The sequence below is a fragment of the Alternaria conjuncta genome, assembly GCF_024043145.1.
Source record: "Alternaria conjuncta strain BMP 0040 chromosome Unknown scaffold_3, whole genome shotgun sequence".
NCBI lineage: Eukaryota > Fungi > Ascomycota > Dothideomycetes > Pleosporales > Pleosporaceae > Alternaria > Alternaria conjuncta.
In genome coordinates, this window is record NW_026250092.1 from 1273380 (window position 1) to 1294220 (window position 20841).

A 20841-nucleotide genomic window follows, 5' to 3' on the forward strand; every position below is an offset into this window, starting at 1 on the left:
AATTGTACTCATAACAATCGTCGCGCTCGTTGCAGATGGCACCTTCCACACATTCTGGTCGGCTTGCGATTAACGTCTTAGGCACTTTTAGGTTCTCAGATGTTCTAGCATTCGGTGTGCGTGCGACGACGCCGGCTGGAACAGCCCAGAGCTGAGCATCGGACGTCACTGCGCGGCCATCACTTCGTATGACATTAGTGCCTAGCCAGTTCACGGGACAGACACGGAGGAGGTCATGTTACTTACACGCCTGTGGCAGAACAGTTCCACAGGAATAAGTGCGCACAACTGAATATGTAAACGTTAGCTGACTCTCGATGCGATGGTGCCTAGACAGTGGTGGAACCCACCACCTGGCATTATTTTCCCTATGAAATCGAAGAATACGCGCGATGAGGAGATGAGGGTGTACCGTGAGGAGAGGAAGGCAAAGGAAGAGAAGATTGCAAGGGGGGAAATCGAAGCGGAAGTGCCTGTAGCGTGTAACAGTATCAAGAGTGACTATGATCTCAGCCCTCGCTAGGGATGGGCTGCGGCTATGACCAGGGCGCTAGAGTTGCTGCTTGCTGGATGGTGAGGAACGAGCGTAGTTGATACAGAGATGTCATTCTCATCCTACTTGATCATCAAAGCACAGGCCGTTACTCTCCACGAACCTAAGTGTAAAGCTCCTCAGTAAGCGCATTCAACCCCATTCCCTCCTGCGCAATATCCTCTTCCTTCAAGAAAAGCAACGGCATCTCCACCAGATTCCCCTTAATTGTACTCAGCACCTCCTTAACCTCCCGGACACCCTGCTCGCCCTGGGGGAAGTTCTCCGCAACAACATGACCCCACTTGTACAAGCTCGGCTTCTTGTTCTCCTTGGCCTTTTGGTCCTGGCCGAAGAAGCGCGAGTAGTACTCGTCATATTGCTTCCAGTTCTTGACTTCGTCGCTGGGGACGGGGTGGAAGATTTTGCCGAAGGCTTGCGTGTTGGTGTGGGCGCGCCAGGTCCATAGGGCCTGGAAATCGTCGGAAAGGGGGTCAGCGACTTGGAGGTCTTCGGGGGAGCCCCAGTCGTATTGGTTGGGGACGCCGATGGGCTGGTAGTTAGCGTCTGGGCGTTCCATATCCTGGGGCTTGAGCAGACCGAGGTGCTTCCTGAAAAGCTCTCTGCGGAGACTGGCTGCGAACTCAGATGCGCGGTAGGGACGGCCGTCCATGTATGAATCGACGGTCTTGGGGTCTTGGATGATGATTGCAATCTCGGAGTCGTGGTCGCCGAGCTGGGAGCGGTCGTTGAGGTTAGCTGAACCGCAGATGACGATTTGGTCGTCGGCAATGAGAAGCTTGCTGTGAATGTATAGCTCCTCAGATACGAAGGCGTCCATCTCATTTTCAGCAGAGCCCTCCCAAGGTACACGGCGGATGTCCTCTCCCCCAAGCATGTAGCACTCGCTGACGGTGTCCCAGCGCCCATCGCCAAGACCTTGTCGACCACCGATCTTGACAGCTTCCTGCTGGTAGCGGTCGTAGTCATCGGGTCTGCCCTGACTCTGTGGGCCACCATCATACTGCTGGTGACCAGAGGGAGGACGACCGGAACCATCCATCTCATATACTCCATACTCCTGGGTGGGTGGTGGACGATAGGCTTCGTAGCCACGTGCGTTGTCGTGTGCTGCATCGTAACCCTCTTGAGCTTGGTTGTAAGAGACACCACTACGCTGCTCTGCCTCCTTCATGACCGAGCTGGAGTTGATGCGATCGTAACTGCGGAGGTTGTAGAAGCGGATGTAATCCATCGGGTTGAATCCAGCCCTAGCGATCTCTTCATAGATGGAGTGACCGCCACGGTTGATGGAGTCGTACTGGACTGTGTGACATCATCGTCAGCATAGCGCATGCGGAAGAGACGAATCAAACTTACACTCCATGATGGCTCGAGTGCCCAATGCCTCGTCTAGCTTCAAGTCTCCAGCAAAGGCAGGCACTGCAGGAATCATGACGATCATCTTGTACTTCTCGCCATTTCGCGCAGCACGAACGATGCGTTCAACCATGGCCGCACCGATCTTGTTCTTGATCGGCTTCTGTTGATCGCCAGTGGCGGTGATGAAGAACTGGTTCTCGATGTAGATGAAGTGCTTGCTGTTTTTGATGATCTCACAGTAAGCATTTTGGATGGAATGCTAGCAAACTGGTCAGTGTTTATCCTTTCAGTCAGACATACTACTAACCTCAGTAGTGACAAGGTTGTGGCTCCATTTGGCAGAACTGCGGGCAATCTGGCAGTCCACCCCACCCCTCTGAGAGCTTTGTTCTGCGTGCGACTGTTGTTGACCGTATTGTCCATGCTCTTGGCCACCATACTGCTCAAATTTACTCTGCATCTTTTGGCGAAGATGCCCACCAGCACCGTGTCCGAACAGTCCTCGTTCGCCCTCCTCTTCGCGACCAAATCCGCGTTCACCCTCTTCTTCGCCTTCGAATCCTCGCTGTTGCATCGAAGGTGCCTGTTGAGCTCCGCTGCCTGTATCCGGTAACCTGGTGTATCTGGAAGATTTGTGAGAATACTTCTCGTCATAGATGAAGTTCCAACGTTGGGCAAAGTGAGTACGAAGATCCTGTACTACAGGACCGGAGAGACACAGCGCTACATCAGACCATCCCATGCGAGAGCTTTGGGTCCTGTCGAGTTTGTTGTTCTCCCAGTGGGTCACGTCTTGGAAGTCTACTCAGTGTCAGCAAACATCACCGCCTCACGTAGGAGGAGACCGCCTGTCTGCCGTCTGAAAGTCCCAGAGTACGACGATGACTTACCTAGCATACGAGCGTTGTTGAAGTCTTGACCTGGGAACACGATTCGGTCGATGTTGCCGGGATGCGCGTCAGCAATTGCGTGCTGGTTAGTGTCCCAACGACCGTAGCAAAGATCCAATCCTCCCATGAATGCGATGTGACCGTCAATCAGGCAAAGCTTTTCGTGATGAGCCCAGTACATGACGGTACCCTCGTGGGCACCGTAAATCGCCTTTAGGCCGTCTCCGGGCAGCTGGGCGAGCTTTGCTGGGGTGAAGGACATGTTCTTCATCGACGCGAAGAACGAAGACTGTAGTACCGCCGCATCTGGCAAATGGTCGGGGTGTCGGAAGACACCAATGTTGGGGTGAAGATCTTCCAAGTGGTGTTTGGTATGAGCTGAGGAGACTGTAATAGGAGGGGCAATCAGCGGATCTGTCTTTTCCCACTCTTCAAGACTTTTGAATATAACATCTAGGCCGACCCGCGTGAGGCCTTTGGTGAAACTATCCGTCGAACTCGGTAAAAGAGAATGAAGATAGTCTGGTAATGTTGGATTCAAAAACTTACGAGTCAGAGCTTGCGTGACCTCCTTGTACACGATGATGTTGACCTTGACGCCGCGTTCTGCTGCCGCATGCAGCAATCGGTCGACCCGGTACTGTTGGTTCTTGGCGGGCGGTCGGCGAAGATACAGCTCGGGAGAGAGCCACCAGTCGAGGATCCAGATCGACTCTTTAGCGCGCTCCAAAGCTATGGAGACGGCGTACATGTAGCTACACATGTCAATTGGATTCGTGTATGATTAGGTATGTGGAAATGTAAAACTTACCTGCACCCGTCAACATACCACTTGGTCTCGTTGCCATGTCGTTCAGGCGCGAAGCTCAAGAAGCGGTGTTGTTGATGGTACTCTTGCCCAGGTTGTGGCTGCCCGCCCTGTTGGCCCTGCTGTTGATATGTGCCCGGCGGGGGCTTCTGCGCGTTATCATCGCCGGATATGGCATCCTTGAGGTCGGAAACGAAGCCGTGGAGAGGGTCGTGGATCTTCTTGAAGAACGACATACCGCCGCTGCCCTGGTTTGAGGATGAAGAAGCGGGTTGGTTGTTCTGCGGTGCTAAGGTTAGGAATTTGTAGATCCAAGACAAGCTTCTAGATACGCGTCCTGTCCCTGCAGCAAGCTAGGCGGTGTAGAATAGGAACGCAAGATACGCGAAGTCAGTGAATGACAAGGCAGCCCGACGCTATGACTGTCGGGTAGTGGGGCAATTCCACTTCCTCAACAGCGCGATACACAGGGAGTACAATGACCGCATGGCGTTTCAAGGGAATGTACTGACCTCTTTTCTGCCAAAGCCAAAACGCCGACCCATGTCACCTATGAGGCCGCGATCTCCCTCGTCGCCCTCCTGCCCATGGTAGTCGCCATATGCCAGATCATCGTCTCGGCGAGACATTGTGCCGGACTGAGGGTTCTGGTTGTTTGCCACTCAGCGCGAAGGATGTAAAGTGGACGGGGTGTCTTCACAGTTGGAGCTTGAGGCCGAATTGACCCCGCGTCATCATCTCAGCGCGACGGACCACGCACCTGCACTGCAGGGAAGCCCGAGCGTGCGAGCTGAACATGTGAAACAGACACCAATGAAGTGCGCGCACCCTGATTTCCGTCTCTGCTGGCCAGGCGCGTACCGGCGCTAGGATGCAGCATGTAGCCCCTCATAGCCCTGGAGTACCCCACTATGTACGGAGCTTCCCCCTCTTTTGACAGCTTCGCCATGCTGCGCGACATGTGGTGGTAGCAGTTCAACCACGATATCGCATTGCAAACACCAAAGAGCACTGTGATAGAGCTTTCCTGGATGGTACAAAGCGCCCGCTCAAGAGTCCACACAACTTGTGGGCCGCATGGAGATGCGGCAGACGCACATGGATGACGTACCCTTGTATCATCGGCTGCTTGAGAGCGGTTCGGTAGCTGGAGAGCTCCTCGTCTTATCTACCCACGCCGTTACACAACATCGTTGACATAGCCGTTTCCTCAATTTGCTATATCTTTCACAATGGCTTTCTCATCTCGTCTTGCGCTTTCTGCTAGGTTGGCAACTCGCGCATTTGGATCTGTACGACCTGCTGTCCCTCTCGCAGCTACCCGTTGCTTCCACTCCACGCCTATCGCCATGGCGCAACACCCAATTGCTACTTTGAACGTAAGGAGAGAATGAATCTTTGTCGGGCGACGCTAACAATCGCATAGGAAGAACTCATCCCTCGTCTGCCTCCCTCCTCCCCGACCCTCTTCGAAGCAAAGAAGAAGAAGAACCTCTCTTTCGAAGCTATCGCAAAGCACGTCGGGCGCGATGAAGTAGCAATCGCCGCTCTCTTTTACGGTCAAGCCATGGCATCCGCCGAGGACATCAAGAAGCTGTCTGAAATTCTAGAGATTGACGCTGGGCTGATCGAATCGCTTGGAGGCTTCCCTAACCGAGGTAGCACGCTCGACATGCCACCAAAGGACCCGACCATCTACCGCCTATACGAAATTGTACAGAACTACGGACAGGCATACAAGGCAGTTATGCACGAGAAGTTCGGTGACGGCATCATGAGTGCCATTTCCTTCAGCACCAAAGTAGAGAAGGAGACGGATGACAAGGGCGAGTGGGCCAAGATCACGCTGAGGGGCAAATGGTATGTGATAGTGCATGTATCCTCGACGGTTACTGACAGACTTCTAGGCTACCATACTCGCGATTCTAGTCGCATCGTAATAGCAACCAAAGATGTGATCCATGCCAAGTACAGTCTCTTGTAGTTGTGATTCTTCGTGTCAATACCTATAGTCATTGCTTCTTGTTCTATTCGAGTATCGTATCGTGTTTGGAGTGCTGCGATTCTTGCCGTGGGATTCATGCTTGTTGTCCATGGTGGGTTGTTGTTGATCTATGGTGCAGCTTCCTAGGTGAGAGCGCAAACCCACCGCTCTTGCCCATAATCTCCCTCACCTGCCATGCCTGCCTAACTCACCCTCACCCCACTAGCTTTCCCCTCGCTACATAAACAACTCGAGCTACAAGAATCCATCCTTCCAACACCACCATCTTTTCTGCATCCGCTCGGCCACGACCAAGCTCTTCCTTCAGCACACGGTCAATCGAAACAAACGTCTCTCACTCCTGGAAAAGAAGCTTAGTCAACACAAGATTCTCTACTGGTATCTCGCGGCACGCTGCTCGTCCTGACGGGAGAGAGGCTTTAACGGCTGCGCACATACGTCACCTTTACTGGTACTACTATACACCCAGGGCTGCCCATCAAACCAGCGTAACCAAGGCGACAACCCACATTGTTCGCACGCAGGTGAGCGCAGCTTCAATGCCGCGTATTTTGATCGCCTTGAGACTGACTTCGCACACAGTGGAAACGAGTCAAGCTCCTACCTCGAAGAACCACCCCCACGAACTCACGAGAGTCGATCACGACCACGAAGCCAATATGCCAGCCACACTAGAGCCAATCCGACGCGTCAAGTGTACCTATAAAGACTGCGACATGTCTTTCGAGACGGAGAAGATCATGAAGAATCATAAGAAGAACACTGATGAACACGAGTACTGTCACAAGTGTGACGAAGACTTCGATACCTTCGAGGACTACGCCATGCACAAGATCACGCGTCCAGAAGAGCACAACCTGGCATGCCGTGTCTGCGGTGACGAGTTCAAGAGCAAGTCAGGCCTGAAGCGCCACATCGAGCTCAACCACAGAGTCGACCAGAAGCTCACCTGCATCGGCTGCCAGAAGTCGTTCTACCGCGCATGCCTCTTCATCGAGCATCTTGAGTTCGGTCACTGCGACGTCATTCCAGCACAGCAGTTCCAAGGCCATATCGTCCACAAACATTTGATTGCGGATTTGTTGGACGGCGGCGAGCAATACCTTCGCTTTCTGCAGAAGACATCCAAGTACGAGGCAGCCATTGACAATGATGATCCGACTGGAGTCGACCTCACTGATGATCATTTCGGCGACGAGCATGAGATTGAAGAGGTCAAGTACGAGGCGATCAAGCCGGATAAACCCGAACACGAGGATGTTCCAGTCTTCTACGGCCGGTATCCTCCTCTTCCCTCTCAAGCCAAATCCATTCCGGACGTGGACGCGGCAATCGCACCGATGATGAGTGGAATCTCTCTTAACGGAGATGCCGACAATGACTCCGATTGTTCAACAGCCGTCGGATCTCCTGTCGTCACTGGCTATCCTGCACGTACTAGTTCTCATCTCGGACACTCTCATCAAGGCCAAAGTTGCTCTTCTGCACATGGCGATTCCGCGGCTCAGAGCTCAAACACCCAGTCCTCCAGTCGCCAGACCAAGGTCTGGGGCTCTCGTAAGGGCAAGACAACGAGCTCAGTACTATTCCCCAACGCCAAGCCCAAGGCCCCTCCCAGCGACTTCTCCATCTCCGCCCACGACGAGATCATGGAAAAGGAACACGGTCGCAACATCTTCAGCTTTCGGTTCTGGGATCCCATGAGCGACGACTGGAATCCCGAGCGCTTCTGGGACCCCATCGTCAACAAGTACTACTGTCCCTTCATCTGCGAGTAAGTCCATCATGCCATCCTTAGCCCTCTTCCCTCGCTAACCCTTCCCCAGACAGTCTTTCCCCATATCCAGCGACCTCCACACGCACATTCTCGGCGACCATCGCATAACCCGCATGAAATGCCCAAAGTGCCTCAAATACTTCAAGTCCGCCACCGCGCTAATGGCGCACTGCGAGTCGCGCGGAGCCCGTTGCAACATCAACCAGACGGACAACTTCAACAACTTCCTCGACCGCATGTCTGGAGGCTTCCTGGGTGTCAATGAGAAGATTCGGCCTGATCACCTTAATACGCGTTCTGTCATGATACAGAACTCGGAGACGGGCCATATGGAGCTGTACAAGCCACCGGTTGCGAGCTATCTCCAGTATGAGGTTACGACGCCCCCGGATTGGAAGGATCCGGTTAGGCAGGGTGTGACGATTGGGGGCATGGGCGGGGGATCGCGGTGGTGAAGTGAGGTGATGGTGGTGCGGTAGGGATGGGATGGAGTTTGTGTGTGTGGTCTTGGTGACAAAAACCCTGGGACGAGATGGATTGCCTCCGGGACCAGTCGGTGTCTGGTGGATTGCACATGGCAATATCACGGTGGCACTACTTTTCATTCCCCTACTCGGGGTGCCTAAATGTGCTCTCCCGAGTCGATCAATCATGATGATATGTAGAGAAAAAGGTACCCAACTTGGCAGCACAAAAATGCAGTTCTCCAAAGCACCTCATACATGAAAAAAAAAACGTGAACAGGTCTGGAGCCTACATCGACGCCAGATCACCTATCTTGCATGCTTCAACGTTAGTGTAGGCTGCAGGCCTGTTGAGCTTTTGTCTTGGCTGACGTGAAAGTTAAATACTTGGTATCTATGCTCCATCAATTCTGAATGCAGAGGCCGTTGATTGTAAACCACAAAATTCACATCTCCATCTTTATCTCAGCTAACCCACTTCCGTATCTACATAATCCGTCCCACCGCCATCTCCGCCATCATATTAGGCAAATGACTTGGATTCAAACTCCTCTTGCTCGGCGCGTCCGTCGTCGTAAGATTGAGGCTTCCCATGTCGCACCACGAGACTCCGTTTGTTGTAATAGGCTGTTGAGAATGTCGTTAGCAAAAACATACTTTCTGCCAGATACAACCCAAGATGGAGCATGAATAGAACGGGGGATAGAACTTACCAAACAACTCAAATGCTTACACCAACTACACGTATTCCTCCACTCGTAAAAGTTCCGCAACAGGAGGATAAATCCGATAAACACCGCTACCAAACCCCCAGCACGGACAAGCCACCACGCCCACCAGAGCGGCTTCCTCCCCTTGAAGAAGCCCACGGGCTGCTTCGCAAACGCCGTGATCTTGCTATTGCTAGTCTTTGGTTTACTGCCCTCATCTCCGTCCGCACCGAGCGATGCAGAATGAGCTAGAGGAGCCGTATCTACAGTCGCATACGGGGGTTCACTCTGGCCCGTGCGTGCGCGTAGCGATTCGGGAGAGTGGATAATACAGATACCCAGTACGATTCCCATTAGGAACCCGCCGATGTGGGAGAAATTGTCCAGACCGGGGAGTAGACCGATGACGAAGGCGATGGCCATGTCGAGGAGGAGGAAGAGGAGGTCTTTGACGGGGCTGCGGCGTGTAGACCAATTGTACAGTAAATCCAGCATGGTGAGTGCGAGGACGCCGAAAAGGGATCCAGATGCACCGACAGAGGTAATGCCGTCGGGGGCGTAGTTGCCACCTAGGACGAAACCGAAGATACCAGCGGAGAAGTATACGAGTGCGAAGCGAAGGGGACCGATTTCCTTTTCCATGTCGCGGCCTAGTGTCCACTGGAGGAGCATGTTGAAGCCGATGTGAATGAGTCCAGCGTGGAGGAATATGGGCGTGATGAAGCGCCACCATTGGTTGGGTTCGTGGCTGCGGTCTTTGAAGTCTGTGACGGAGGTTTGGTCGGGGACGCCGCTGCCCATGCCGCAGAGTTCGGCGAGGGTGCATTTGTTGTCTGTGAGGGTGGTCGTGTTGGGGCAGGGCCAGTCTACGACGGGGCCTGGCTGCGCTTCGATGACGCGCTTGATGTTGTGCATGCAGGGCGTGAAGCGCGCGCCCATGTTGATGAGGACGTAGGGCGAGGGGCCGATCATGATGTTGAAGTTGGGTTTCGTTTGGATGGGGCTGCCTGTTAACATGCCTGGGGGTTGTTAGTCTGTTTCTTATAGTGACAGATGCCAGACGTACCATTCTTGATCAGCTCTCCCACGAATACACCAACTTGCACCGCTGTAAGGATATACACAACCCACGTCACCCGTCCACTAAACATGCCTTTCTTCTTTTTGCTCTTTCTCCGCCGTGGTTCTACGCCCATACCATAGTACTCTGGGTCACCATTATACCGTGTCGGACTGCTGCCATCCATCTTCGGTTGGTTCTGAAGCGGTATTGCGTTCTGGTCGGCAAACGGGTCTGGTTGCCGCGCGTACGGGTCGTTGATGTGTGCCGTCGAACTATATTGTGTGGGGGGTTGGTACGAGGTATTCGAATACGATGTATCGATGGGGTAGCCGCCGAGGGCTCCGCTGCTTGCGGTTTGGGTTGGGTAGGGCCGGTCGCCAAAGGGCGTGCTGACGGGCGAGATGGAATGTTGCGTGTGGTTGCTGGGTATCGGCGGCAGAGGCCCGTCGTTCCTGTCATGCGACTGCCCTTGGGTGTTGCCGTAGTAGTCGTTGGCCGCCATGATGGGCAGGCACTTGTGGTATTAGGAAGGCGCGAAGGTGCACAACGTGATGCGCAACAGTAGCAGGTGTACGTCGTGTCGAAGGGCGCAATGCAGGTGAGGTCGACTCTGTCGAACAATGAAGTTGTGGGGTAGACGAAGGGTTTGGCCTTGCTTAAGCTGGGGGGGCGTGCGACGACTCGTCGTCTCCGGAACAAGCCTCGCGCAAGCCTTGTGTAAGTCCAGGGGTTCCTTCGGCGTCTCGGAAACACGAAAGAGGAACAAGAAGACCACGTTAATCCAAAAACTCAGGCACCCGCTGTTATATGACCAACGCCAGCACACAACGCAGCAACGAAGCGAATGTCGGAAACGAGAGGCTGAGGGTTGCGGTTTGCGTATGCAGAGACCGACCGGGGCTCAGAAAGCGAGTGATGCGCAACTCAGCCCCAGCTGTGGAACCGGTAAAGGATGCTGTACCCTACAACCTAGCGTCTAAGCGGCGATCTGTGGCGTAGACGTGCTAATAATAACTGCCGCACACCTTGGAGTCACTGATATACACGGAATTGACGTAGAAAGTGGCGATGTGAATGTACGATGTATTTAGTTTTAGTTGTCACATTTTGGCGACTGCGCGCTGGCATGGAACCACGTGCAAACCCCTGGAGCTTGTGGCAGTTACCGTTGCGCTGCTGGTGCCACTGCGGAAAGTGGATCTGCCAGACGCACTAAAAGGTATAAGATCCACTTGTTTACGCGGACAGTGAGACATGCGTCACCTACATCATCAGGTATGCATGCTGATCCCAAGATCCTCTCCTGATGGTGCTGATGCAAAATCCGAAGAATATTACTGTATTCAAGCTATCTAGCCTACAACGGCGGTAAGCTCTCTCTGCAATTCGGACACATGAGTCGATACCGCATCCACCCTTCCAGACACCCAGTATGGAATATGTGCCGACAAGGCGTAACCATGTACTGCCTTCTCTGTAGAATCATACTTGTCCCGCCCATGCCAGCCACACTGCTCTCATCAGCGCCTGCGGGTATGACAGGGACTTCGATGTCGTTGGCGCAGATACTGCAGTCGAAGACTTTTTTGCCTTTCGATTTGGATTCACCTGAGGCTTTGGAGGATTCGCCGTCGGGGGCAGAGGCGTCGATTGTGGTGGGTGAGTCTGTGGAGGTGGTGATGTTGAGGGGCATTGTTGCGCCTTCTTCGTCTTCGCGCAGAATGGGGTGGTAGTCGTATGCGGGGGGTGCCCATCCATCTCTGATGAAGAAGCGTGGACCTAACAGTTCCTGGCTCACCAACACTACCACTTGAATCCACACCCACCCTGCCAGGAAACCCATTGCTCTCCAGTCTGTTCTTGAAAACAGTACGTTGTCTTCTTTCATGTAAAAGTAAGCTACAGGCGCGATGCGGGCCACGCTCGTTCCTACAACGTAGTCCCAGCGCAGTGCTCGCCGGCAGTTGCGCATGATGTTTCTGTAGATTTGCGGTGCCCAGAACGAGAGATAGACGAAAGTGATGACGTCGAAGTAGATCGCGCGGTACGTTGTGCGAGCAGTCCCAAAGTGTATAGTCACAAAAAACAAGACTATGAGCATAAGGCAAAAGCGGCTGTACAGTGCACCAAGCTCGGCCCGGGGATTCGCATTCGTTGTCGTAGCGCCGGCGGGAGTGGGCGTATTGTTTGGACTCGGAGTGAGATCTTCGTCGGGGTCGTCCTGGTCTGGTGCGATGATGATGGGAGTAGGTGGACGTGGCGGTCGAGCGGCAGTAGCTGGCAAAGGTAAACCACCATCGGTGGGCGGTGTTGGAGCTGCAGGCTCAGGAGCTGGAGTTGGGGTCGCAGTAGTAGTTGCAGGACTTCGTTGTCGCTCCTGACGGGCTCTCTCCGCTGCTTGCACAGACCAGATATCCATCAAGAAGCGTAGGTGTGTCAGTACAGAGAAAAGCGCTATGAACGCGATGCTGTACAGCGCCAACTGTGCCGTACCGAGGAAGAAATACATGAAGATGAGAATCAAGAATGTGAAGCCATCTCCAAGGGCCATCATAGCGATTGTATAGAAGCTGACCCGGCTGCGCATGGACGGCGTTGCGGTCTCTTTCATCTGCTTAAGAGTGAAGGAAAGTTGGAACGCAAGACTGATGGCAAAAGCGAGAATGCCGTGTCTCGCGCGGACATTGAAATCTTCTGTCTTGGATCCAACCAGGTGCATGGCTTCTGATGGCGGAAAATCTGGAGGACCCTTTGACTCAATCACGAAACCACAATCTGGAGAGAAGCCCACCATGGACATGGCGTGAGGGATATCGTGTGGGATAGGAGCGCCAGTAGGAAAGCGGAGCTCGTGCTCGAGCCAGTCCATGTCGACGTTGGATTGACTTGGAAACTCTTGAAGATACAAGACGAACTCGCAGTGGTGCCCTTGGAACATGCCTTCATTGTTGCCCTCCGCGGCGGATGTCCAGGGATTCCAGTTCGGGAAGGTTCTCTTCTCTTGTCGTTCTATAGCTTCGTGTATCGTCCAATTGAGGAATTCTTGAGAGGTCGAGTAGAAGTAAGGAGTAACCTGCAAATGAGGCAAAGCGAAGATGCCCGCGAACCGATCACTCGTAGTCGTCAGAACAGCAGTTCCACTCTTCAAAAAATGAACGCCGTGTGCCACGAACTCCCACCAATTGCCCCCAAAGCTGTCTTTGTCTCCGATGACCACTTTCGCGCTGATCTCAGATATAGTCTTGTTCGCATTCCTCCGCATTCTATCTTCCAGCTCTGTGACGTGTATCCGCAACGGTCCACCTGCACCAGTCAGGTTCCTGTCGTATACCGCCATGTTTCCGAAGGGATCGTCGGGTATGGCTGAGGCGTTGCCCATGTCGCTGGGATGCCGTATGCGACTCAGAGGCGAGCGCGTCCATTCTCCCTGCACGTAACCAGACAGGTTCTTGTATACCGGCATGCTGGCTTCCCCCTCCTGCAGCGGCCCATCCAGCATGGCCTTCCACCCATCTCCCAGTAGTCGCTCAGACTGCGCCTTTGCCTTCTGCCTCACTGGGTCCAGCAAGTCCCACGCAAAGCCATCCTCATCCCGCAGCCCAGTGACATTGAGCCACCTGTCCTTCCTTGGGTTGAAATCGCCGTATCGCGTCCGATTAAGGATATCGAGTTGGTAGAATTCGCGCTCGATGAGCTCTCGGTAACGGGTGCGCGCATTGAAGGTTGGCTGTTGCTGTTCGGGCGAGTTGATGAGCAGCAGCAGGATTATAAAGAAGAGAAAGGATCGGGGGTCTCTTCTAGTTTCCATCAGGGCGGCTTCGGTCGTGCATGAGCCGCCATGGAGCGGGTGGATGCAGGCAGGCGGGAATGCAACGGTAGGTAGCGCAGGACGGATGACGTGCGCAGATCCGAGGTCTCGACTCACGCGTGTCTGCTATCCACGTACAGGGTCCACGCACGACAGCTTGGCAAAAGGTAGCTCTCACAATTATCATCATTTCACATGTTCAGGATTTGGATGTATCTATCTATCGATTTCGGCCAAAGGGCAAGAGGGGTATTGGGTCAATTCTATGTACACCGAGAAAGCGGGCAAGATTACTTCATCATGGCCTATCCTAAACACCTGCAAACGCCTCCATGCTGATCCTTTTCTTCGTACGCGTAAGCCGTGACTCTTTCAAATAGCATAAGGGCATAACAACATCTACTGCATCGGGCTGCTAATCGCTGGTGGCGCAGCCTCCAGGTCAACACGCTGGACCGTCTGGCGCAGGTCATTGCTGCTGCGGACGAGGTTGCCGAAGTACTTGCGAGCGATTTCGGTTTCCGCCTTGAGCTTCGTTGTCTCCTCCTTCTGCAGCTGGAGCTTCTCGACGTTCCTCTGTAGGCCGATGCGGACATCGTTGGCAGGGCCCTTGAGTGCACGGCGAACCTCGGAGCTGATGCGAAGGGCGTTAGAGTGTGTGTAGTCGATCGCCGAGAGCTGTTGAGATAGCTTTGCGCTGAGGCGGTGAGGTAGCGACTTGGGCACGGAAGCCAGGACGTATGATACTCCGAGAGCAACTAGAGACGTTAGTATAGATCAAATGACAGTGAAAGGATGTGCTTACCACCAGCGATGAGACCGGGGATGATCAGTCTCCTCATGTTGCTTGTACCCATGACCTTTGCAGCACCAAGGGCACCGTCTAGCCAGCCGACGCCGCCGACCAACCTGCCACCTACTACACCGGCAACAGTCATGGCCATACCAGCACCGGCAGCCTTTTCTTGTCGTTCCCATAGACTGGCGACATCGAAGAAGTCCCATAGGTCGATGTCGATGTCCACTTGGCGCGCGAGAGCGTGCACTGACTTCCTAAACATCCTCTCTGGGCGGAACATGACATCGGCATACAGGTTGTTACCAAGATGTAAAACACCCAAGTTCTTAATGCCGTTGTAGCCTTGTACCGCTTGGGTTCGTGCATGTTCTTCGCACAAGCGAACCGCTTCGGTGATCTCGTGGAGCATGGAGTCTCTGATGTCCTCGGCGTACTGGTAGGCTGAAAAGAGGCCAGGGTATTCGATGCCAAGATCCTGCTCTGCCACCCTGGCGATAGAGTTGTTGAGCGTGTCCCGGGTGTAACCATAGACGTCTGATGTTGTGTCCTCGACCATACGATCAACCGCCTCTCCGGCTTCTGTCCGCGACTTCTTTGACTCTTCGAACTCGGGCTCGAGCGCCTGGATCTCCTTGGTGACACGGTCCAATTCGCTCTGGGAGACATCTCGGTTGACAGTGGCAAGGTTGTTCATGTCTCCTAGCACGTTGAGGAGATAGGTCTTGGCGGGTGCCAGCTTGGATCGCGCCCTCTTTTCCAATACGAAACGTCGCAACGAGGCCTCGAGATCAGCAAAGTCGCGCTGCTTCTCTGCTTCCTTGCCCTTTCCTTTGTCAGAGGGGTCATCGTCGCCGTCGTCATCCGGGGGGCTCCCACCTCCACCCATGGGAATGGCGTTACTGGAGACGAAGTGCACCAGTTCGCTGGACTCCTTGAATGTGGCGGGACTGAGATTGGCGACTTGCTTCAGGATCATTTCCTGGCAACGGTTCTGATCGCGGATGGTGTCGAAGCCGTTGACCACCATGAACATGTATGCCTTCTCTCGCGCGGCGGTGAAGATGAAGTTCTTGGCGGACTCGGTGAAGTGGTTGGCGGCAGAGACGACGAAGACGACAACGTCAATCTCTTCTTGGCGAGCGAAAACGGCGGTCGTCTTTAGAGAGTCGGCGTTCAGACCCGGGGCGTCAATGAGAGCGATGTCGACGACTCCGTTGTTGAGGAGAGATTCATCCACGTCCCGGATGTCCTTGACGTAGATCTTGCATTGTGAGAAGTGGTCGTTGTCAATGACGATCTTCTCAAGGTCCTTCAAGTCGAATACAACATAGGTGCTCTCGTCGTTGCGGTTGTATGTCGAGCCGATGGGAATCGCATGGACCTCTTCGACTCCGCCGTTCTCTCTGAAGTCAAGCACCTCGCAGAATATGCTTGTGCAGGGCTGCTGGTCTTCGGGAAGGACCTTGCGTCGGAGGAGAGCGTTGCAGAAGGTTGACTTTCCGGCGTTGAGATCTCCGGTGACCAGGACCTTGCTCGATGTGTCCTCGATACGCTCTTTGAGAGAGAAAAGGTGGCGTATGCTCTGCTGGATCTGTCCGTCGAGGAGAGAAGCAACCGAGTTCTTCTCGAGCGAGTGTACCAGGTCTGTCTGGTTCCGGCCTCCCATGCGCAGTTCCAACTTCAGGACGGAGAAGTCGTGGGCCAGCTGTGGCGTGACGAGTCTGGGCTCCTCCTTGCGTTTCTGTTCGGCGGTTGAGCTCGATTCGCCAAAGTCATCTCCAATCGTCGTGCCCGCTCGGCGGGGTCCTCGTGGTCGTTCGGGGGAGCGCATGTCGGGGTCGAAGTTGCCCATGGCCGACTGTGTGTGCTGCAGGCCGGGCCGTGATTCGTTGCGGAGATGTGCTTTTTGCTTTTCTGCCACCTGGACCGAGGGGTAGTGGGCCGGCCATTTCAGGTTCATCTCTTGGAAACTCTTCAGCGTCTCGATGGTGCCAGCAATGGCGCGGCCGAGGGCGTTCTTGTTCTGGTTGTAGCGCAGCTGCAGGACATGGCTGCGCTGGCGTTCGTGTTCGGCGTTCCCTGACCCGGCAGACAGCATCGGTGATGGTCTGTCTTCGCCAATGTTAGACCGCCAATTCATGCCGCTGCCTTCGCCGTCTTGCATACTTCCGCCATAGCCAGAGTCCTCGTCGAGCATCGAGACGAGGCGGGCGGCGGCGTCGCTCGTGGTGCTGCCGCCGCCGACCGTCATGTATCCGGGTCCAGCATTCCGGCGCGGGACGAAGTCGTCGGATTGGCCACGGCGGCCGCTGCTGGAGGACTCGCCGGGCGAGGAGGGGCGGCCGTTGCGTCGATCGGGATTCATCGAGGTGGTTCGGGTGGTTGCGCTATGAGGAGGGGCGCATGTCGTGATAGATGCGGAGGGGCGGGTGTGAAGTTGTGGAGAGAGGCGGTGTCGAGAAAGAATATGCTGAGACAACGTCAGAGTTGGTGTGCACACGCCACCTCGCACCCAAGCAGGGATTGGCTGTCGTGACAGCTACACGCCCACCAGGGCACTGCCGCGGCATACACGTGTGCAGCGATTTCACGTCCACCTTTGCACGTCTGGCTGGGCGCTGTGTAATGCGTGAATCATTTGGGTGAATTGGTGTACTAGAATTGCGCTTGCTTAGAGGCGGGCAAGTGGTAGATAATTCCCTCGAGGCTCGGCATCGCCATACCTGCGTCTGCGTATCTTGCCCTCCACGCCTCAACCCGGCCGAACATCAAATGACATAATCGGGCAAGGCAGCCACTTTTACAACTTGACGTCTCGGCTCCTCTCGCACAAACACTCGCCTATCCAGAGCTGGTCTCTTCCTCTAGTCTTGTAATCTGAGCGAAGTGGTCGTTCGTATCGCGCTGCCCGCCGCACCCACATCTCCAAGTCTACCCCAGGATCCTCCACAAACCTCGCCCAATCTAGTCGCAACCATGAACGTATGTATACCTTCCCTTGTACATAGCCCATGCTGACAACCCTGCAAGATCGTAGAATGGGCCTTCGGAAAGCGCATGACGCCGGCGGAACGGTTGCGGAAGCACCAGCGCGCACTCGAGAAGACGCAGCGAGAGTTAGACCGCGAGCGCGTGAAGCTTGAGAACCAGGAGAAGAAGCTAGTCGCAGATATCAAGAAGAGCGCAAAGAATGGGCAGATGGGTCCTCTGCGCATCCAGGCAAAGGACCTGGTGCGCACACGGCGGTATGCTGAGTCGCTGTCGCATTGCTGATAGGACATGGCTAACGTACGCAAGATACATCCAGAAGTTCTACCAGATGCGCACACAACTGCAGGCGATTTCGCTCAGGATACAGGTATGGCGTATGCCTACTAGGAACGGACATGGCTAATGCGGGCAGACCGTACGCAGTAACGAGCAGATGATGCAGTCTATGAAGGGCGCGACAAGTGAGTACATGTACAACTTTTCGCTAGACTAGTCTAACATGCGCAGCACTGCTCGGAAGCATGAACAGGCAGATGAACCTGCCCGCGCTCCAACGCATTGCCATGGAGTTTGAGAAGGAGAACGACATCATGGACCAGCGGCAGGAGATGATGGACGACGCTATCGATGATGCCACTGGCATGGAAGACGAAGAGGAGAGCGAAGACGTCGTCAACCAGGTCTTGGATGAGATAGGCATCGATCTTGGCCAGGCTGTGAGTACTCTCTCACTACCAAGACCGCAATCGCTAACGTCGCATAGCTTGGCGAGACGCCCAGCGGACTGCAGAAGAACGCAGTACCTGAAGCTAGGGTGGCGCAGGCTGTTGGCGGCGGCGGAGCTGACCCTGATGACGACGACCTCCAGGCACGCTTGGACAGCCTGAGAAGGTGAGGTGAAGGGCTAGTACCAGAAGCAACTTCGCCATGCCCGCGCAGCATTCTTGGCTCGGTGTCAGCATGCATAGATCTCTAGCCGACGGCTTGAATAGAGCGTTCATTCTTGATCACGTCAAGAGACAGTGCAATCTGCGTATGAAGATCTGAAGATCTCAAATTTCCGCTGTTCATGTTGCGGGATAGTCATGGCCGGCGGTTGTACATAGACATGTTAGTCAATTCAGGCCGGCTCCACAGTACGCGCCGGTCTGCATGCGCGCGAGCCTAGATCGTGCTGATCCGCAGCCCAAAACCCTGGATTTGCTTTGGGTATGCTAGCCTTGGTTGATATAGCAGAGTCACAGGACCGTGTATTTGGCCTGCGCCGTCGCCTCCATTCACACCCGCGCAGTACCTAGCGGGGTCGCCTTCGTGAGTCGAGTACCTGCGCAATTGATCCCCGCACTTCCACAACAAGCAGTCGGGTTCCCAGTGCTCGCGCTGTCTGCCACTCACTACCTATCCGCCCACGCTATCTCGACGATCGTCCAATCTCAACCCTGGAACGTGCCCGCGCCTTGTCATCTTTTCGCAGTGTCAAGCCTTCTCTTGCGCCAATTGATATTTCCGGCTGCTCGCCCCGCCATACACCCTCGACGTCATTACACCTAGCACCGACGACTCCCACGACTCCTCCCCTTGCATCCGTCTACATCTTTCCTACATTCTTGTCCCTCGAGCCCCGCTTATCTCATCCGCGAATCCGCCGCCGCCTCGGCCGCCCCATCTGCATCGCCGCCACTACCCAGTCACCAAACGCCAGCGCCATCCTCCAAGCTGGCAGGTAACAGGCGTCGGAGCGCCCAGGGAGGCTTGCTCTCGAAAATGTTTGGCAATGCAAAGGACGACGAGAGTCCCGCCGTCGACACCCCTGCCAACCATGACGCGCCCAAACCCGCAGCCCCAGTGGCGGACAACGCAGCTGCTGCACCGACAAACACAACCAGCAACGGCTCCGCTTCCATAGATCGCAAGCCCAGTGACGCTTCCGCCCCCACCGAGAGAAAACGACGGAGTAGTGGCGTATCGCGTGCCCGCGACATGTTCTCGAGCGCGAAACAGTCGCTGCACCTAGGCGGCTCTTCTCCCACCAACACGACCAACAACACCATGACCGAAAAGGCCGCCCCCCAGACGCCCATGCAGAAGCTGGGCAAGTCGGATGCTGCCCTCAGTGTCCCCCAGGGCTCCCTCAACAACTCGGCTGGCGAGTCGGCGCCCGGCCCACGATCTACCTTCCGCGTCGGTGTCACAGAGGATAAGAACAAGAAGTGCAGACGAACGATGGAGGATACCCACGCATACCTGTACAACTTCTTGAGCACCCCAGCGCCCTCGTATGCCGCCGACAAGGCCCGCGCCATCTCCGACGCCAGCTCCACTCAGTCTGACCCTCTGTCGCAAGCCGTAGTTGAGACGGACAACGGATACTTCGCCATCTTTGACGGACACGCCGGAACCTTCGCTGCCGACTGGTGTGGAAAGAAGCTTCACCTGATCCTGGAAGAGACAATCCGGAAGAACCCCAACACCCCGATACCCGAGCTGCTCGATCAGACCTTCACTGTCGTCGACCAGCAGTTGGAGAAGCTTCCTTTGAAGAACAGTGGTTGTACCGCGGTCATTGCAGTTCTGAGGTGGGAGGACCGAGTACCTAATGCGCAATCGTCCACCGGCTCAGTGCTCTTTGCACCCGCGGCTGTATCGGCTATCAAGCACGCAGGCGAAGGCGGCGAGGCTACCGATTCCGCTGTGGAGCCCGCGGCTGAACAGCAAGTCGAGGCGAGATTACGCAACGAGGCCAGCCGACAGCGCGTGCTGTACACCGCCAACGTAGGTGATGCGCGTATTGTCCTCTGCCGCAATGGCCGAGCGCTGCGCCTCTCCTACGACCACAAGGGCAGCGACGAGAACGAGGGACGCCGTGTTGCTAGTGCCGGCGGCTTGATTCTCAACAACCGCGTTAACGGCGTCCTTGCTGTCACACGAGCACTGGGCGATGCCTATATGAAGGACTTGGTCACCGGACACCCGTACACCACCGAGACTGTGATTCAGGCCGAGCAGGACGAGTTTCTCATTCTCGCTTGCGATGGTGTAAGTAATGCAGTCACAAATTCATGACATTTGCTAACAGCTATAGCTCTGGGATGTCTGTTCCGACCAGGAAGCCGTCGACCTAGTCCGCCAAGTTCACGATCCGCAAGAAGCCTCCAAGAAGCTCGTCGACTACGCCCTCGCACGCTTTTCGACCGACAACCTCTCCTGTATGGTCGTTCGCTTCGACAACAAGGCTCTTCGGCAGCGCAAGAACGACGCCGCGATGGGTGTGGACGGTGACCAGTCGACCATGAAGGGCGGAATCACCGAGGCAGACGCCATCGTAGCACAAGCGAAGAAGTCAATTGGCGAGCCTGAGATACCGGTCGAAGCAGCGGCACAGGAAATTATTATGGAGGAGGCCGAGGCTGAGCCCGGTCCTGAGCTCAACTTGGACGCCGCAAAGGCAGCCAGGAAACACGACGCATAGTGTGGATGGGTCACGACTTGGCATATGGATACTATGAATGGGGGAATATCTTGGAAGGGCAGGCGGCGTGCAATGTTCATGGACAGATGGCGGCAGTGTATGATTTCTAGCGTACCTGAGGATCCTTTGGGACCAGGTTTCT

At 55.0% G+C, this 20841-nt stretch overlaps 8 protein-coding genes across 8 annotated transcripts; 4 read left to right on the plus strand and 4 right to left on the minus strand.

The window, feature by feature from the left end:
• Positions 1 to 656: 656 nt before the first annotated feature.
• J4E85_002402 (uncharacterized protein) lies at positions 657 to 4242 on the minus strand (the record flags this gene model as incomplete). The annotated part of the gene is made up of 6 exons (XM_051466680.1): positions 657 to 1858; positions 1913 to 2174; positions 2223 to 2716; positions 2806 to 3560; positions 3617 to 3894; positions 4126 to 4242. 6 exons carry the CDS (start codon positions 4240 to 4242, stop codon positions 657 to 659), a joined length of 3108 nt encoding a protein of 1035 aa, XP_051329535.1.
• A 720-nt stretch (positions 4243 to 4962) lies between these two features.
• Positions 4963 to 5542, plus strand: CYN1 (Cyanate hydratase; the record flags this gene model as incomplete). The annotated part of the gene is made up of 3 exons (XM_051466681.1): positions 4963 to 4992; positions 5040 to 5473; positions 5521 to 5542. The coding sequence occupies 3 exons, from the start codon at positions 4963 to 4965 to the stop codon at positions 5540 to 5542; spliced, it is 486 nt and encodes a 161-aa protein (XP_051329536.1).
• Positions 5543 to 6277: 735 nt separating this feature from the next.
• J4E85_002404 (uncharacterized protein) lies at positions 6278 to 7850 on the plus strand (the record flags this gene model as incomplete). The annotated part of the gene is made up of 2 exons (XM_051466682.1): positions 6278 to 7392; positions 7445 to 7850. 2 exons carry the CDS (start codon positions 6278 to 6280, stop codon positions 7848 to 7850), a joined length of 1521 nt encoding a protein of 506 aa, XP_051329537.1.
• A 532-nt stretch (positions 7851 to 8382) lies between these two features.
• On the minus strand, positions 8383 to 10134 carry J4E85_002405 (uncharacterized protein; the record flags this gene model as incomplete). The annotated part of the gene is made up of 3 exons (XM_051466683.1): positions 8383 to 8486; positions 8593 to 9588; positions 9636 to 10134. 3 exons carry the CDS (start codon positions 10132 to 10134, stop codon positions 8383 to 8385), a joined length of 1599 nt encoding a protein of 532 aa, XP_051329538.1.
• Positions 10135 to 10989: 855 nt separating this feature from the next.
• On the minus strand, positions 10990 to 13440 carry J4E85_002406 (uncharacterized protein; the record flags this gene model as incomplete). Its single annotated transcript, XM_051466684.1, has 1 exon — positions 10990 to 13440. One exon carries the CDS (start codon positions 13438 to 13440, stop codon positions 10990 to 10992), a length of 2451 nt encoding a protein of 816 aa, XP_051329539.1.
• A 399-nt stretch (positions 13441 to 13839) lies between these two features.
• J4E85_002407 (uncharacterized protein) lies at positions 13840 to 16604 on the minus strand (the record flags this gene model as incomplete). The annotated part of the gene is made up of 2 exons (XM_051466685.1): positions 13840 to 14198; positions 14246 to 16604. The coding sequence occupies 2 exons, from the start codon at positions 16602 to 16604 to the stop codon at positions 13840 to 13842; spliced, it is 2718 nt and encodes a 905-aa protein (XP_051329540.1).
• Positions 16605 to 17215: 611 nt separating this feature from the next.
• Positions 17216 to 18125, plus strand: DID4 (ESCRT-III subunit protein did4; the record flags this gene model as incomplete). Its single annotated transcript, XM_051466686.1, has 6 exons — positions 17216 to 17221; positions 17270 to 17484; positions 17537 to 17597; positions 17643 to 17691; positions 17738 to 17946; positions 17994 to 18125. 6 exons carry the CDS (start codon positions 17216 to 17218, stop codon positions 18123 to 18125), a joined length of 672 nt encoding a protein of 223 aa, XP_051329541.1.
• Positions 18126 to 18994: 869 nt separating this feature from the next.
• Positions 18995 to 20699, plus strand: J4E85_002409 (uncharacterized protein; the record flags this gene model as incomplete). The annotated part of the gene is made up of 2 exons (XM_051466687.1): positions 18995 to 20266; positions 20313 to 20699. The coding sequence occupies 2 exons, from the start codon at positions 18995 to 18997 to the stop codon at positions 20697 to 20699; spliced, it is 1659 nt and encodes a 552-aa protein (XP_051329542.1).
• Positions 20700 to 20841: the final 142 nt, after the last annotated feature.